Source organism: Xenopus tropicalis, chromosome 7, assembly GCF_000004195.4.
Source record: "Xenopus tropicalis strain Nigerian chromosome 7, UCB_Xtro_10.0, whole genome shotgun sequence".
NCBI classification, from domain to species: domain Eukaryota; kingdom Metazoa; phylum Chordata; class Amphibia; order Anura; family Pipidae; genus Xenopus; species Xenopus tropicalis.
Genome location: NC_030683.2, coordinates 119,951,306 through 119,964,630, shown reverse-complemented (window position 1 = coordinate 119,964,630; position 13,325 = coordinate 119,951,306). Strand labels below are relative to the sequence as shown.

The 13,325-nt window shown below is 43.8% G+C and overlaps 1 protein-coding gene across 2 annotated transcripts; it reads left to right on the top strand.

The window, feature by feature from the left end:
* Positions 1-13,324, top strand: hspa1a (heat shock protein family A (Hsp70) member 1A). 2 transcript variants are annotated; one of them, XM_012967567.3, is made up of 9 exons: positions 1-110; positions 5,430-5,641; positions 6,847-7,052; positions 7,176-7,328; positions 7,422-7,977; positions 8,758-8,960; positions 9,722-9,920; positions 10,011-10,243; positions 10,387-13,324. In XM_012967567.3, exons 2-9 carry the CDS (start codon positions 5,437-5,439, stop codon positions 10,576-10,578), a joined length of 1,947 nt encoding a protein of 648 aa, XP_012823021.1. In that variant the 5' UTR covers positions 1-110; positions 5,430-5,436; the 3' UTR covers positions 10,579-13,324. The 2 variants fall into 2 exon arrangements, with proteins under 2 accessions (XP_012823021.1, XP_012823022.1); XM_012967568.3 differs by lacking the exon at positions 1-110 and adding an exon at positions 2,061-2,341.
* Position 13,325: the final 1 nt, after the last annotated feature.

The following is a 13,325-nucleotide window of genomic DNA, read 5'->3' as shown; positions in this document are numbered from 1 at the left end:
AGCTGTGCAGGGCTGGGAAAAAAGACAGCATATTTAGAGAGAGAGAGACAGTCAGACTGAGAGGCAGTGAGAGTGAGAGGCAGAGAGCAAAAGGCACGGCACTCACACAGGTGAGGAGACAGACAGACAGACAGACAGTAGTGTATATGTTGCATATATGTGCATGTGTGCAGAGTGTGACAGAGACATGGAAACAGACTGTCTATAAGTGACAGACACAATCATAAGCCAGAGATACGGTGCCAGCGGGCAAGCAGCCTTATTAACTCGTTACGTTAGGAACAGTTCAGACGTAGCGACAAAAGTGCCTATGACTTGCCTAGAAAGTGCCAGGGTATTATTATCAGAGTGGGATTGGAATAAAATGCTCTCTAAATATTCATTCCCTGGCGCAGAGTGGGCACGTTACCGACCCCGGGGGCAAAGCTGTAACATAGATACAAACAACAAGGGCCGTTACTCTGCCACCATCACAGGCTGAAGGGGCGTAGCAGCAAGATATAGCGATTGTATTCAGCCAGCAAGTTCAACTTTAACTCTCTCAATGACTGACTGAAAGAAGCTGTTTATTAGGGACTAATCCTAGATAAGCAAGGTGATGATTATATGGGCAGGATTAGCTGCAGCCATTTGGGCACAGTGCAAGTGTCCTGGGCATTGCCTATAGTAGGAGCCCACAGAGAGTGATTGTAGTTGGGAAGAGTATCAGAAAGTATAGCAGTATCGCACCACATACTCACCCCCTGACTGTAAAGGCATGTGATAGTAATGGATTTAGTAGCCTCTGGGAAGGGACTGGGGCTGTGGGATAGCAGGTATAGTAGGGAGAGATGGTGCCTATAGTAGCAGTGGGGGGATAATAGCCTCTGGGAAGGGACTGGGGCTGTGGGATAGCAGGTATAGTAGGGAGAGATGGTGCCTATAGTAGCAGTGGGGGGATAATAGCCTCTGGGAAGGGACTGGGGCTGTGGGATAGCAGGTATAGTAGGGAGAGATGGTGCCTATAGTAGCAGTGGGATAATAGCCTCTGGGAAGGGTCTGTGGCTGTGGGATAGCAGGTATAGTAGGGAGAGATGGTGCCTATAGTAGCAGTGGGATAATAGCCTCTGGGAAGGGACTGGGGCTGTGGGATTGCAGGTATAGTAGGGAGAGATGGTGCCTATAGTAGCAGTGGGGGGATAATAGCCTCTGGGAAGGGACTGGGGCTGTGGGATAGCAGGTATAGTAGGGAAAGATGGTGCCTATAGTAGCAGTGGGGGGATAATAGCCTCTGGGAAGGGACTGGGGCTGTGGGATAGCAGGTATAGTAGGGAGAGATGGTGCCTATAGTAGCAGTGGGGGGATAATAGCCTCTGGGAAGGGACTGGGGCTGTGGGATAGCAGGTATAGTAGGGAAAGATGGTGCCTATAGTAGCAGTGGGGGGATAATAGCCTCTGGGAAGGGACTGGGGCTGTGGGATAGCAGGTATAGTAGGGAGAGATGGTGCCTATAGTAGCAGTGGGGGGATAATAGCCTCTGGGAAGGGACTGGGGCTGTGGGATAGCAGGTATAGTAGGGAGAGATGGTGCCTATAGTAGCAGTGGGGGGATAATAGCCTCTGGGAAGGGACTGGGGCTGTGGGATAGTAGGTATAGTAGGGAGAGATGGTGCCTATAGTAGCAGTGGGATAATAGCCTCTGGGAAGGGACTGGGGCTGTGGGATAGCAGGTATAGTAGGGAGAGATGGTGCCTATAGTAGCAGTGGGGGGATAATAGCCTCTGGGAAGGGACTGGGGCTGTGGGATAGCAGGTATAGTAGGGAGAGATGGTGCCTATAGTAGCAGTGGGGGGATAATAACCTCTGGGAAGGGACTGGGGCTGTGGGATAGCAGGTATAGTAGGGAGAGATGGTGCCTATAGTAGCAGTGGGGGATAATAGCCTCTGGGAAGGGACTGTGGCTGTAGGATAGTAGAAGTGGGGATGATAGCCTCTGCTAAATTCAGCAGTACAGCTTCATGAGAGATAATATCCTGGGGAGGTGTATAATTTTGCTAGATCCCACCTCCCTTTTGGACCTAAAAGACCTTTATTAATAATACGTATGTACCATGCTAGTGGGAGGACAGACCATTATGCAGCTATCAATGGATGCCGGACGGGGAATCATTCTGGCACAGAGTGGGAGAGAGTTCTAGAAAGTCACGCCCCTATGTAACTCACAGGCTTATCACTCAAACACAAGCCCAGTTACCCTAATGCTAAAAATAAGCCCAAGTAAGAACAAGACTCAGGACCTACTATATGTCTGGGATCCCGAATGCTTTACCATCGACAATGATATAGGCTAGCTTAGCTGAAGGGTAAGTAAAGCCAAATATTTTGTCCAATTAAATACAATGTATTTCCCAATATACAATTAAACTGAATTTTATTTGAAATTTAGATTGGGGTTAATGCAAATGGAAAGTCCAATTTTATGAGATTTCTTTCCGGGATGGTTTCTATAAGGAGAACTTGTCACATCTATTTATATGCTGGAGTTGAATGGGAACCGTATCCCCTGCTGAATTCATTGGATCTCATGAAATGTGCGACTTTATGGGGCATTAGCTGCTTGGATATATGAGAACTCTATGCAAGGGGCTGTTCACATCTTAGGGGTGATATTCCAAGACAATTTGCAATTGGTCTTCATTTTCATCCTCTATGGTTTTTGAATTATTAAGCCTTTTGTCCAGAAGCTCTTCAGTTTAGAATTTCTGCAGCTATCTGGTTGCTAGGGTCCAAATTACCCTAGCTACCGGGCAGTGAGAGACTGATCTATGTACAGAAGAGAACCTGAATAGTAATAAAAAAGTAACAATAATACTGTATACTCACAGAGCAATAGTTTATGGGCTGGAAGCTTGAAAAAGTCAGAAGAAGGGAAATCATCCAAAAACTATAAAAAAAATGAAGACCAATTGAAAATTCCTTTTAAATCCAATAGCCTGTACGGCACAATACATGTACAAACCTTCCATTGAGTACAGCCTATGCCTGCTGAGCTATTATATATTATTATATTATATAGTTTGATGCCAGCCATATAAGCATGTATATACTATATATATATATATATATACTGTATCTGCTCAGGCACACCAGAGGTTAAACAGATTCCAGCGCTTTCCCTGTTGCAGTCCCTATCACCCCTACCCCAGTGCAGTACAGTGTGCTTCTGCTCCGCCCTCCCAATCTGATGGGCCAGGATCCCAGCCGTGCTTGTTGAACTGCAGCCAAACAACTGCTCTTTTCCAGAACGTCCCAGATCTCTGTGTCAATTGCTTATGGCAGGAATTAATGAAATGGGAACAGCGGCCCGAGGCCAATCTCTATTCCCTCTCTGCAGCAGGGAAATGAACCTGGCGCTTCAATAAGCATCTATTTAGCTTATCCCCCATTCTGGGGAAATGGCTGGAACACCAGTCCTGTATTAAAGGGGTAGTTCACCTTATATGAACTTTTAATATGATCTAGACATTGATATTCTGAGACCATTTGCAATTGGTTTTCGTTTTTTTATTTTTGGTGGTTTTTCAGTTACAGGTATGGGATCTGTTATCCAGAATGCTCAGGACCTGGGCTTTTCCAGATAAGGGATCTTTTCATAATTTGTATCTCCATAACGTGCTAAAAATCATTTAAATATTAAACAAACCCAATAGGCTTAGTTGGGATCAAGTACAGGTACTGTTTTATTATTACAGAGAAAAGGGAATCATTTAACCATGAAATAAACCCAATAGGGCTGTTCTGCCCCAATAAGGGGTAATTATATCTTAGTTGGGATCAAGTACAGGTACTGTTTTATTATTACAGAGAAAAGGGAATCATTTAACCATGAATTAAACCCAATAGGGCTGTTCTGCCCCCAATAAGGGGTAATTATATCTTAGTTGGGATCAAGTACAGGTACTGTTTTATTATTACAGAGAAAAGGGAATCATTTAACCATGAAATAAACCCAATAGGGCTGTTCTGCCCCCAATAAGGGGTAATTATATCTTAGTTGGGATCAAGTACAGGTACTGTTTTATTATTACAGAGAAAAGGGAATCATTTAATCATTAAATAAACCCAATAGGACTGTTCTGCCCCAATAAGGGGTAATTATATCTTAGTTGGGATCAAGTACAGGTACTGTTTTATTATTACAGAGAAAAGGGAATCATTTAACCATTAAATAAACCCAATAGGGCTGTTCTGCCCCAATAAGGGGTAATTATATCTTAGTTGGGATCAAGTTCCACCTCCAAAATTTCCACCTTAAACACTTGGCAATGATGTCCCTGCGATTTCGGCAAATCGCCGAAAAAGCCTCACGAGGCAACTTCAGCGATTTGCGCGAAATCGCGCCGCCGCGTGTGCCATCCCACCGGCGGTGGGATGGCAGGTGATGGCAACTCGGGGAGATTAGTCGCCCGCGAACAGGGAGTTTTGTCGCGGGCGACTAATCTCCCCGTGTGCCAGAGCCCTAAAGGAGAATAAATCCCTTAGAACAGGGGTCCCCAACCGCCAGGCCGCAGTGCACCCCCCAGCGCGTTGCATGTATTACGCGCCTGAAGTTCGCGCCATGCCCCCCCCTCCCCTCTGCCTCCGGTCCGTGGAAAAATGTTTTTGCCTCCTACCAGGCCGTGGTGCTAAAAAGGTTGGGGATCCCTGCTTTAGAATACAAAAGCCCAAGGGGACATCTTCTTAGGGGCACATTTACTAATCCACGAATCCGAATCACGAATGGGAAAAAATCGTATTGGAAACAAAAATTTCGGAAGAGTGCACATATCACAAAAATGCTTATGAGAAAATCGTATTAGTCACGATAATATCGTATTGGCGATCCGAACGTCACAAAATTTTCGTACCGAACAATTGTAAACAGTGGTAAAACCTTTCCGATTTTTTCGTGCAAACGTCCGAAAAAGTCGTGCGGATGCCCGAAAAAATAGACGAAAATACGCTCGGAGCGTTCGTGCTTTTGTAAATGTGCCCATTAGTCTGCAGCCTTCTTAAAGGGGACCTGTCACCATAAAAATGATATAGGCTACCCATGTTCTTAAAGACTCACTAATTAATGCTCCTTCACAAATGGATGCCTTTTAGGCCATACAATAATGACCAATTAATAAATAACCTTATGCACCATTCTTATAAACTGAGGCTTTTCAGTGTTTTTTAAATATAAGACCATCATGGCTGTTGGGCATGATGGTTTTGTCTTGATCACATAGAATGTTCTCACCAGGTTATTAGATGACTAAATGAGTCTATAATGATAATGTGCCTTTCCTAAATAACAGCTATATTGGAATACCACCAATGAATATCGTTGCCAACAGACACGATAAAAAGTACATAGAACTAGTATGACATAGTAATACAAGTGTTAACATGTTTTTTCTTACTCAGAAACAAGATGTCTAAAGGTCCAGCAGTTGGTATTGACCTGGGCACCACCTACTCCTGTGTGGGTGTCTTCCAGCACGGGAAGGTAGAGATCATTGCCAATGACCAAGGAAATCGGACCACGCCCAGCTACGTTGCATTTACGGATACTGAAAGACTTATTGGTGATGCTGCCAAGAATCAGGTGGCAATGAATCCAACCAACACAGTATTTGGTAAGAACCTGTGCTGCAACATCTGATCCTCTCGGTGTTGACTAAAACTGCACATAATTCTTGTTAAAGTCTAAAGTTTATCAATTCTTCTCTTATAACTATAGAGGTTTATAACAATATTTCATGTTTAATTATCACAAAGTAGAACTGTTATGCTCTCTGGCTGGATACAAGCTATTATTGTAACAGAGCATTCAGATAACAGAGATCTGGGCTAGTACCTCAAGCCTATGTGGTACATGCAGTGTCGGACTGGCCCACCAGGATACCAGGAAAACTCCCGGTGGGCCCAGGTGTCACTGGGCCCTCCTGCTTCTGACCATTTGGCCTACTTCATGGTCATTCCCTATTTCTCAATGGGAACAACGAGAAGAAATAGATGGAAGAATAGATGCTAGCATGTAAATAAAAGAGACTAGGAGAATAAAGAGGTTGGGTAAGTAAAGGAGGAAAAATAGTTTTGAGAGTGGCCTATGGTCTAAAGGTTTCCAGGTGGGCCCCTGGGGTCCCAGTCCGACACTGGGTACATGACTGCAGGGTTTTAAGGGTATGGGTATCATTTATATAGAGCTTTTCTCCGGTGGAATTCAGAGTGTTAATAGTAAGGCTGCAGCATCACTTGGGATTCCTTCTCCTTCTGTAACTCACTTGGCCCCCTCCCTTAGGAATTGACTTTGCCAGTTGGCTACTGGGCATGCTCAGCTTACTAAACTCAGGTTACTAAACATGTCCTCCAGTCTAGTGGCCAATGAAAAGATGGCATTGCTGGTTTCCATAGAAGCTCTGCTCTAGCTGTGCACTCTACTGGAGAAACATGTTTATATATCAGAGGGAAAATGGCTGCCGGGTGAAAGCTGCTATTCATTTTAGAAAAATATGATGGTGCTGGCCATTGGAGGGATATATGCAATCGAAATGCAAATACATTTGTTCCCAAAAGTATACATGGTAGGAAAATGTAGGGTTTACATGTCCTTTATGTGAATTGTCCATGGTCACAAGCTGTTGCCACAGGGAATCGAACCAAGGTCCCTAGCATGAGATCCCATATCAAAGGCTGATCACTGATCACCTCTGGGCCAACTCCTCCTCCTTTTAAGACCATAAAGAACTAATTGGAAGAGAGACAGTGTGAACAGACCCACAACAGTATAAAAACCCTTATGTTAAGAAAAAACAGAGTTATTCATCTTTCCTTATTGCAGATGCTAAGCGATTGATTGGCCGTCGCTTTGATGACCCAGTTGTTCAATCAGACATGAAGCACTGGCCCTTTACTGTTATTAACGATGGAGGGCGTCCCAAGGTTCAAGTTGAGTACAAAGGAGAGGCGAAGACATTCTATGCAGAAGAAGTATCGTCTATGGTTCTCACCAAAATGAAGGAGATTTCAGAAGCCTATCTGGGGAAGGTGAGAAGGTGCAAACGAGGGCAGTGGATGAAATGGTTATGAAGTTGCTTATTACCTTGTGATCCAAGCATTGTTAGATTAATTCAAGCATTGATAATCCTCCTATTCTTTTCCTAAAACCAGACCATCACCAACGCTGTGATTACAGTTCCCGCATACTTCAATGATTCCCAAAGACAGGCCACTAAAGACGCAGGGACGATCTCTGGCCTCAATGTTCTGCGCATCATCAACGAGCCAACTGCGGCCGCCATAGCATATGGCCTGGACAAGAAGGTAGAATTTTTAGGTCAATAAGTATAAGTGGAGTAGAAAGTACAATATATTTTGCTTGAAGCTTTGTCCTTTTTGTATTTGCTATTATTCTAGGTTGGTGGTGAAAGAAATGTCCTGATTTTTGACCTTGGAGGAGGCACCTTTGATGTCTCCATTCTTACAATTGAGGATGGTATATTTGAGGTAAAATCCACAGCTGGGGACACACACCTGGGTGGTGAGGACTTTGATAACCGCATGGTCAACCATTTTGTAGGGGAGTTCAAACGCAAACACAAAAAGGACATTACTGAGAACAAGCGTGCCATCCGACGTCTGCGCACAGCCTGCGAACGTGCCAAACGCACCTTGTCCTCCAGTACCCAGGCTAGTATTGAAATAGACTCCCTCTATGAGGGCATTGACTTCTACACCTCTCTAACCCGGGCCCGCTTTGAAGAACTCAATGCCGACCTCTTCCGTGGGACACTGGAGCCTGTGGAAAAAGCCCTCAGAGATGCCAAGATGGACAAGGCACAGATCCATGACATTGTTCTTGTTGGAGGTTCCACGCGCATTCCCAAGATCCAAAAGCTACTTCAGGACTTCTTCAATGGGAGAGAGCTGAACAAGAGCATTAACCCAGATGAGGCTGTTGCCTATGGTGCAGGTGGGTGAGTACACATATACTGTAGATGTATATTTGTTATAATTGTTGCCTCACAGAATAATAGTCTGCTGGGGTCAACAACCCCCATTTGAAAGCTGGAAAGAGGCAGAAGAAGGCAAATAATTTTTAAACTATAAAACATAAATAATGAAAATCAATGGCAAATTTGCTAGGGCAATTTATATCATATTAAAAGGTAAACCTCCCCTTTAATACAAGGAATGTTCCACTGGTATGGTCCCCTAGAGTTTGGCTGATCTTCAACTGGTGTAATTTAGGGAAGGTGGGATACCACGTGTATTACGATACAGAGGTCTAAAGGTGGCCATACACAGGCTGATTGTAGCTGCCGATATAGGTCCCTTAGACTGATTCGGCAGCTTATCGGCCTATGTATGGGCAGGAACGATGGGCATGCCCGATCGATATCAGGCCTGAAATAGGTTAAAAGATTTAGTTGGATCGGGAAACGCCTCGGCTCGTTGATGCAGTCCCCAAACCGACTGCGCCCAGAGCCAAACGATCGAAGTAGCCTGCATTTGCCCAATATCGCCCACCTGTAGGTGGATATATCGGGAGATCTTGACGTGTATGGCCACCTTAAGAATTGGTAACAACCAATCAGCAGCTAGTTGTATTGGGGTAACTGAACTGATAGCAGACATCTGATTTGTTCTTATGGATTACCAGACAGAAGGCAAACTAAGTGGCAATACATGATACTATTTATTATAAAAGATGGATTAATCTACTTACACCAGATATGTTTCCTTCCTTCAGCTGTCCAAGCTGCAATCCTTTCTGGGGATAAGTCAGAAAATGTTCAAGACCTGCTTCTTCTGGATGTCACGCCTCTGTCTCTGGGCATTGAGACTGCCGGTGGAGTCATGACTGTTCTCATCAAACGCAACACAACTATCCCCACCAAGCAGACCCAGACATTTACTACGTACTCCGACAACCAGCCAGGGGTCTTGATTCAGGTACACTGAAATATTATCGAATGCTGGAAAGCTTTACTGGTAAGAGTCCCCAGAGTTTGGAACTCTCTGGGCTTCAGCTGCAGTTTTTTCCCACAGATGTCAGAATTTTCTCGTGTTAAACAAGGGGTCCCCAAACTTTTTTTACTCATGAGACACACTTAGATGTAAAAAGTGTTGATAAGCCACACAAGCATGAAAAAGTTCTTTGGGGTTGCCAAATAAGGGCTGTGATGGGCTATTTGTTAGCCCCATGTGGACTGCTGGCCTGCAGACGGCTCTGCTTGGAGTAAAACTGTGTCTCTGTGCTTCCAAAACTTGCCTCCAAGCCAGAAATTAAAAAATGGCCACCATACACTTAGGCCACTGAGACCAATGTCAAAGGAGGTGGTAAGCAACATGTTGCCCTCGAGCTACTGGTTGGGGATCACTAAATTGCATCTTGCTCTATGGGAAAATCTGGTATTGAATTAGGAGATACTGTAAGCTTTTCTCATTTCAAATTGAATCTGGCTCATTATATTGAGGTACAGTGAGGTTGAGCTATGGAACTGTAGACTGAAAAATAACAGTAGATACCACCAGCTTCCAGAAGAATTGCTCCTGTTGCTAGTGGTAACAGTAATAAGACCTACACTAAGAAAAGAAGGAAGAGTGAGAATCTAATATGCCCAAAGTTTGGTTCACCTTGAGTGTTGGCCAATGGGACCTCTTCTATGTACGTTACTGTGTCTTTTCAGTTGCATCCATGTTCTTTTTTATAGGTGTTTGAAGGTGAAAGGGCAATGACTAAAGACAACAACCTGCTTGGGAAATTTGAGCTAACCGGTATTCCTCCAGCTCCCCGGGGGGTTCCCCAGATTGAAGTGACCTTTGACATTGATGCCAATGGAATTATGAACGTGTCAGCTGTGGATAAGAGCACCGGGAAAGAGAATAAGATCACTATCACCAATGACAAAGGTAAAGTGCTATTCAAATCTTCTAAAGACAATAACTATAATGCTCAATCTATAAAAGTCAATTTGAATTAACTTTCCAACTCTTCTGCAGGCCGGCTGAGCAAGGAAGAGATAGAGCGCATGGTACAAGAGGCTGACAGGTACAAGGCTGAAGATGAAGTCCAGAGAGAGAAGATTTCGGCCAAAAACTCTCTGGAGTCCTTGGCCTTTAACATGAAGAGCACAGTTGAGGATGAGAAGCTGAAGGACAAGATAAGTCCAGAAGACAAACAGAAAATCCTAGACAAATGCAATGAGGTCATCTCTTGGTTGGACAGGAACCAGGTACAGTCTGCAGTTGTCCAGCCTTCTCTAATTTAACTGGGTGAGGCAGGAAATAAATAAAAGGGGCACCTATTTCTTCACAGACCCTTGTTATTTATATATATTTTTATCATTTTCTTACCTTGGGTCTTTGTGTGTTACAGATGGCAGAGAAAGAGGAATACGAGCATCAGCAGAAAGAACTGCAGAACCTGTGCAACCCTATCATCACCAAACTATACCAGGGTGCTGGTGGGGCTGGAATGCCTGGTGGGATGCCTGGAGGATTCCCTGGGGCTGGGGCAGGTGCTGGAGGTGGTGGTTCCTCTGGTCCTACCATTGAAGAAGTTGATTAAAGTGCTCCATCTTGTATTAGAATGTCCAAGCTGTGTCCCTCTAGCAACTGTTTTATCTACATCTTCCAGTAGCCTTTAGGTATGAGTAGCTGTTGCTAGAGGGCCACAGGCTGGCCATACTATACTAACACCAGGTCACGAATGATTCACTTGATCAATTTGTCAGTTATCCCAGTTATAATGCTCTTAGGTATCATTTATCATGGTGTTGCTGTCACTTCTTGTTATCTCTAGTAGGGACAGGGTTTACTCAATTCAACTCAAAGAAGGGGGTTAGTATACTTATGTGTGGGGCTCTGTCAATCCCCATACTCTGAGGAAAAGAAGCATGTTCCTTGTATATACTGTGGCCCTTACTTAATGTATAAGGCACTGGGTGGATGTGCAGGGCAATCTTACAAAAAAATGTCTAGTGGAGAACCCAGCCAACAAAGTGAAATTTGCCCTATACTTCATACCATGTGTTGACATAGAATGGAAACAACCGGGAAAATAAATAAACATTGTAGGTGACACCGATAGCAATCTGCAGCCCCATGATAAATGAAACTAACGCTCACTTATAACAATTCTATAGCATGTTGCCGTCACCCCTTTCACGGACTCCTGGTATCTTCATGTTATTCTAATTACAGCTTACTGTGTACATGTGTCTTTGATCAGAATTCCAGTCATCGGCTGGAATAAACCAATCAGTTCTGTAGGTAGTTTCTTCCAATGTAGAAATGCAACCCTGAGTATTTACTATATCTTTGCTCATGGTGCCAGTGGGATCATTTTGTAAAATGTCTAAATATTCCATCATCTTTGGAAACATCATGTAACTCTTGTAACATCATGTAACGGCAAGGCGTGCTCCCTTTAAACTGTGTACATTACGAGACCATCTAGCATGCCTAAACTTTAGACTCTGTACACAGGATTCCATTGCGGTAAGCATGTTTGGTGTTCTGTTCTATAGGTTCAAGGCAACATGAGTAAACTTGGCTCCACGCCCACAGTCATTTATACTTGGGTTTCACTTCTACTGCACAGTCAACTCAATGAACACTTTGCAATATGGTTGAAAGTGTGAAAATCCACTGCACTCAAAGCTCAAGTACCCCCTTGGCATTGGATCCTTCTTCAGTTTGACTTTGAATGACCTTTATTGCCCTGGTTAGGTTTTTATAATGCTGTTTTGTAGAGCCAGTTGGCCCAGCTGAATTGCAGGCTGCGGGATGCAAGAGATCTGGCACTTTGTTTGAAATGCTACCAAAGTGTAGCTCAGATTCAGGGAAACCTAGGCACGTGCCAAAAAATAAAGTGGTTTTTGTCGTGGTTTTTATCTGTGCATTACAAAAATGGCGCTTGGACTGTTGTATCCGTATGTGATGTGTCTTTAGATGTTAAAACTAATTAGGAACACACTAGTTGCTTTGAATCAGCGTACTTAACTCTTATTCTTTTCCTTCTTCTCACCTTTATTTGCATTCCATTTGTACACAGATGGTAATTGCACCAAACCAGTGCCTGTATCTCCATTGGTGCCAGATAGGGTTGATAAACCTGCCAATTAAAGTTACATACACAACACTAAACCAAGTCTTAACATGCCGAGCAACTGAGTATATGGTGCAAATGTAGAATAACCAGCTTGCCACTGGCACGGTGATTATATTTCCGGGTTTCTCTTTGATGTATATGGCATGCTTATTGGCAATGTGTGCCATAGATTGGTCAACCAAGCCTGCATTGAGAGGGTTAAACCATTCATCATTAGGATTCTGGCATGGGGGTTCCAAAGTGGGACTGCCCATGAAGTCTAATTAGACTTTCAATAAGCACACTTATTATGGAACTCTTCAGTACTCTTACTTAATCTCCTGTAGAGATCTCAAGAACTTTCCTGGGTTCCTCCAATTGTTCCCAATGTATTGCACCACCAACACAGCAGAATGTGGATCTCCTTTGGCACTAGGTGAATCCATTTGCTGCCATTGACACAGTGATCACTTAATGACTTTTAATCTGCTTGATAACAGCAGCTATTTGAAGAAATATGGGTGCCCCTAGGGCTCTGGCACATGGGGAGATTAGTCGCCCATGACAAATCTCCCTGTTCGCGGGCGACTAATCTCCCCGAGTTGCCATCCCACCAGTGAAAATGTAAGTTGCCGGTGGGATGGCACACGCGGCGGCATGATTTCAGCAAATCATCGAGAATGCCTCACGAGGCAACTTCGCCGATTTGCCGAAATCGCCTGCGCAGGGTGTGCCATCCCACCGGCAACTTACATTTTCGCTGGTGGGATAGCAATTCAGGGAGATTAGTCGCCCACGAACAGGGAGATTTGTCGCAGGCGACTAATCTGCCCTTGTGCCAGAGCCCTTATACAATCTGGACAGTTGGACCTTATGATACTAGCGTAGTAAATATTGCTTTTATATGGTCTTGGGTTTGCTCAGTTGTAGCCACCATGTTCCTACTGACTGTTCTCTTTATGCATTTTATCTACATCAAAAGCACCTGAAAGTTGGTGTCACACCATTGTGTTCTTATTTGTTTCCAGACAATACATTGCCCAATATAGATCTCTGATCAATCCCTGTTCTGATAGGATATAATCTCCAATGCAAGTAAAACAAAATTATCCATTTACTTTTCAAGATGGCAAAAAATCTTGTAATTTATATACGAGTCTATACTCAGTGCGCCAATATAAACACCTTTACAGAAGCAATAAAATACACGCTATATAAGGAAT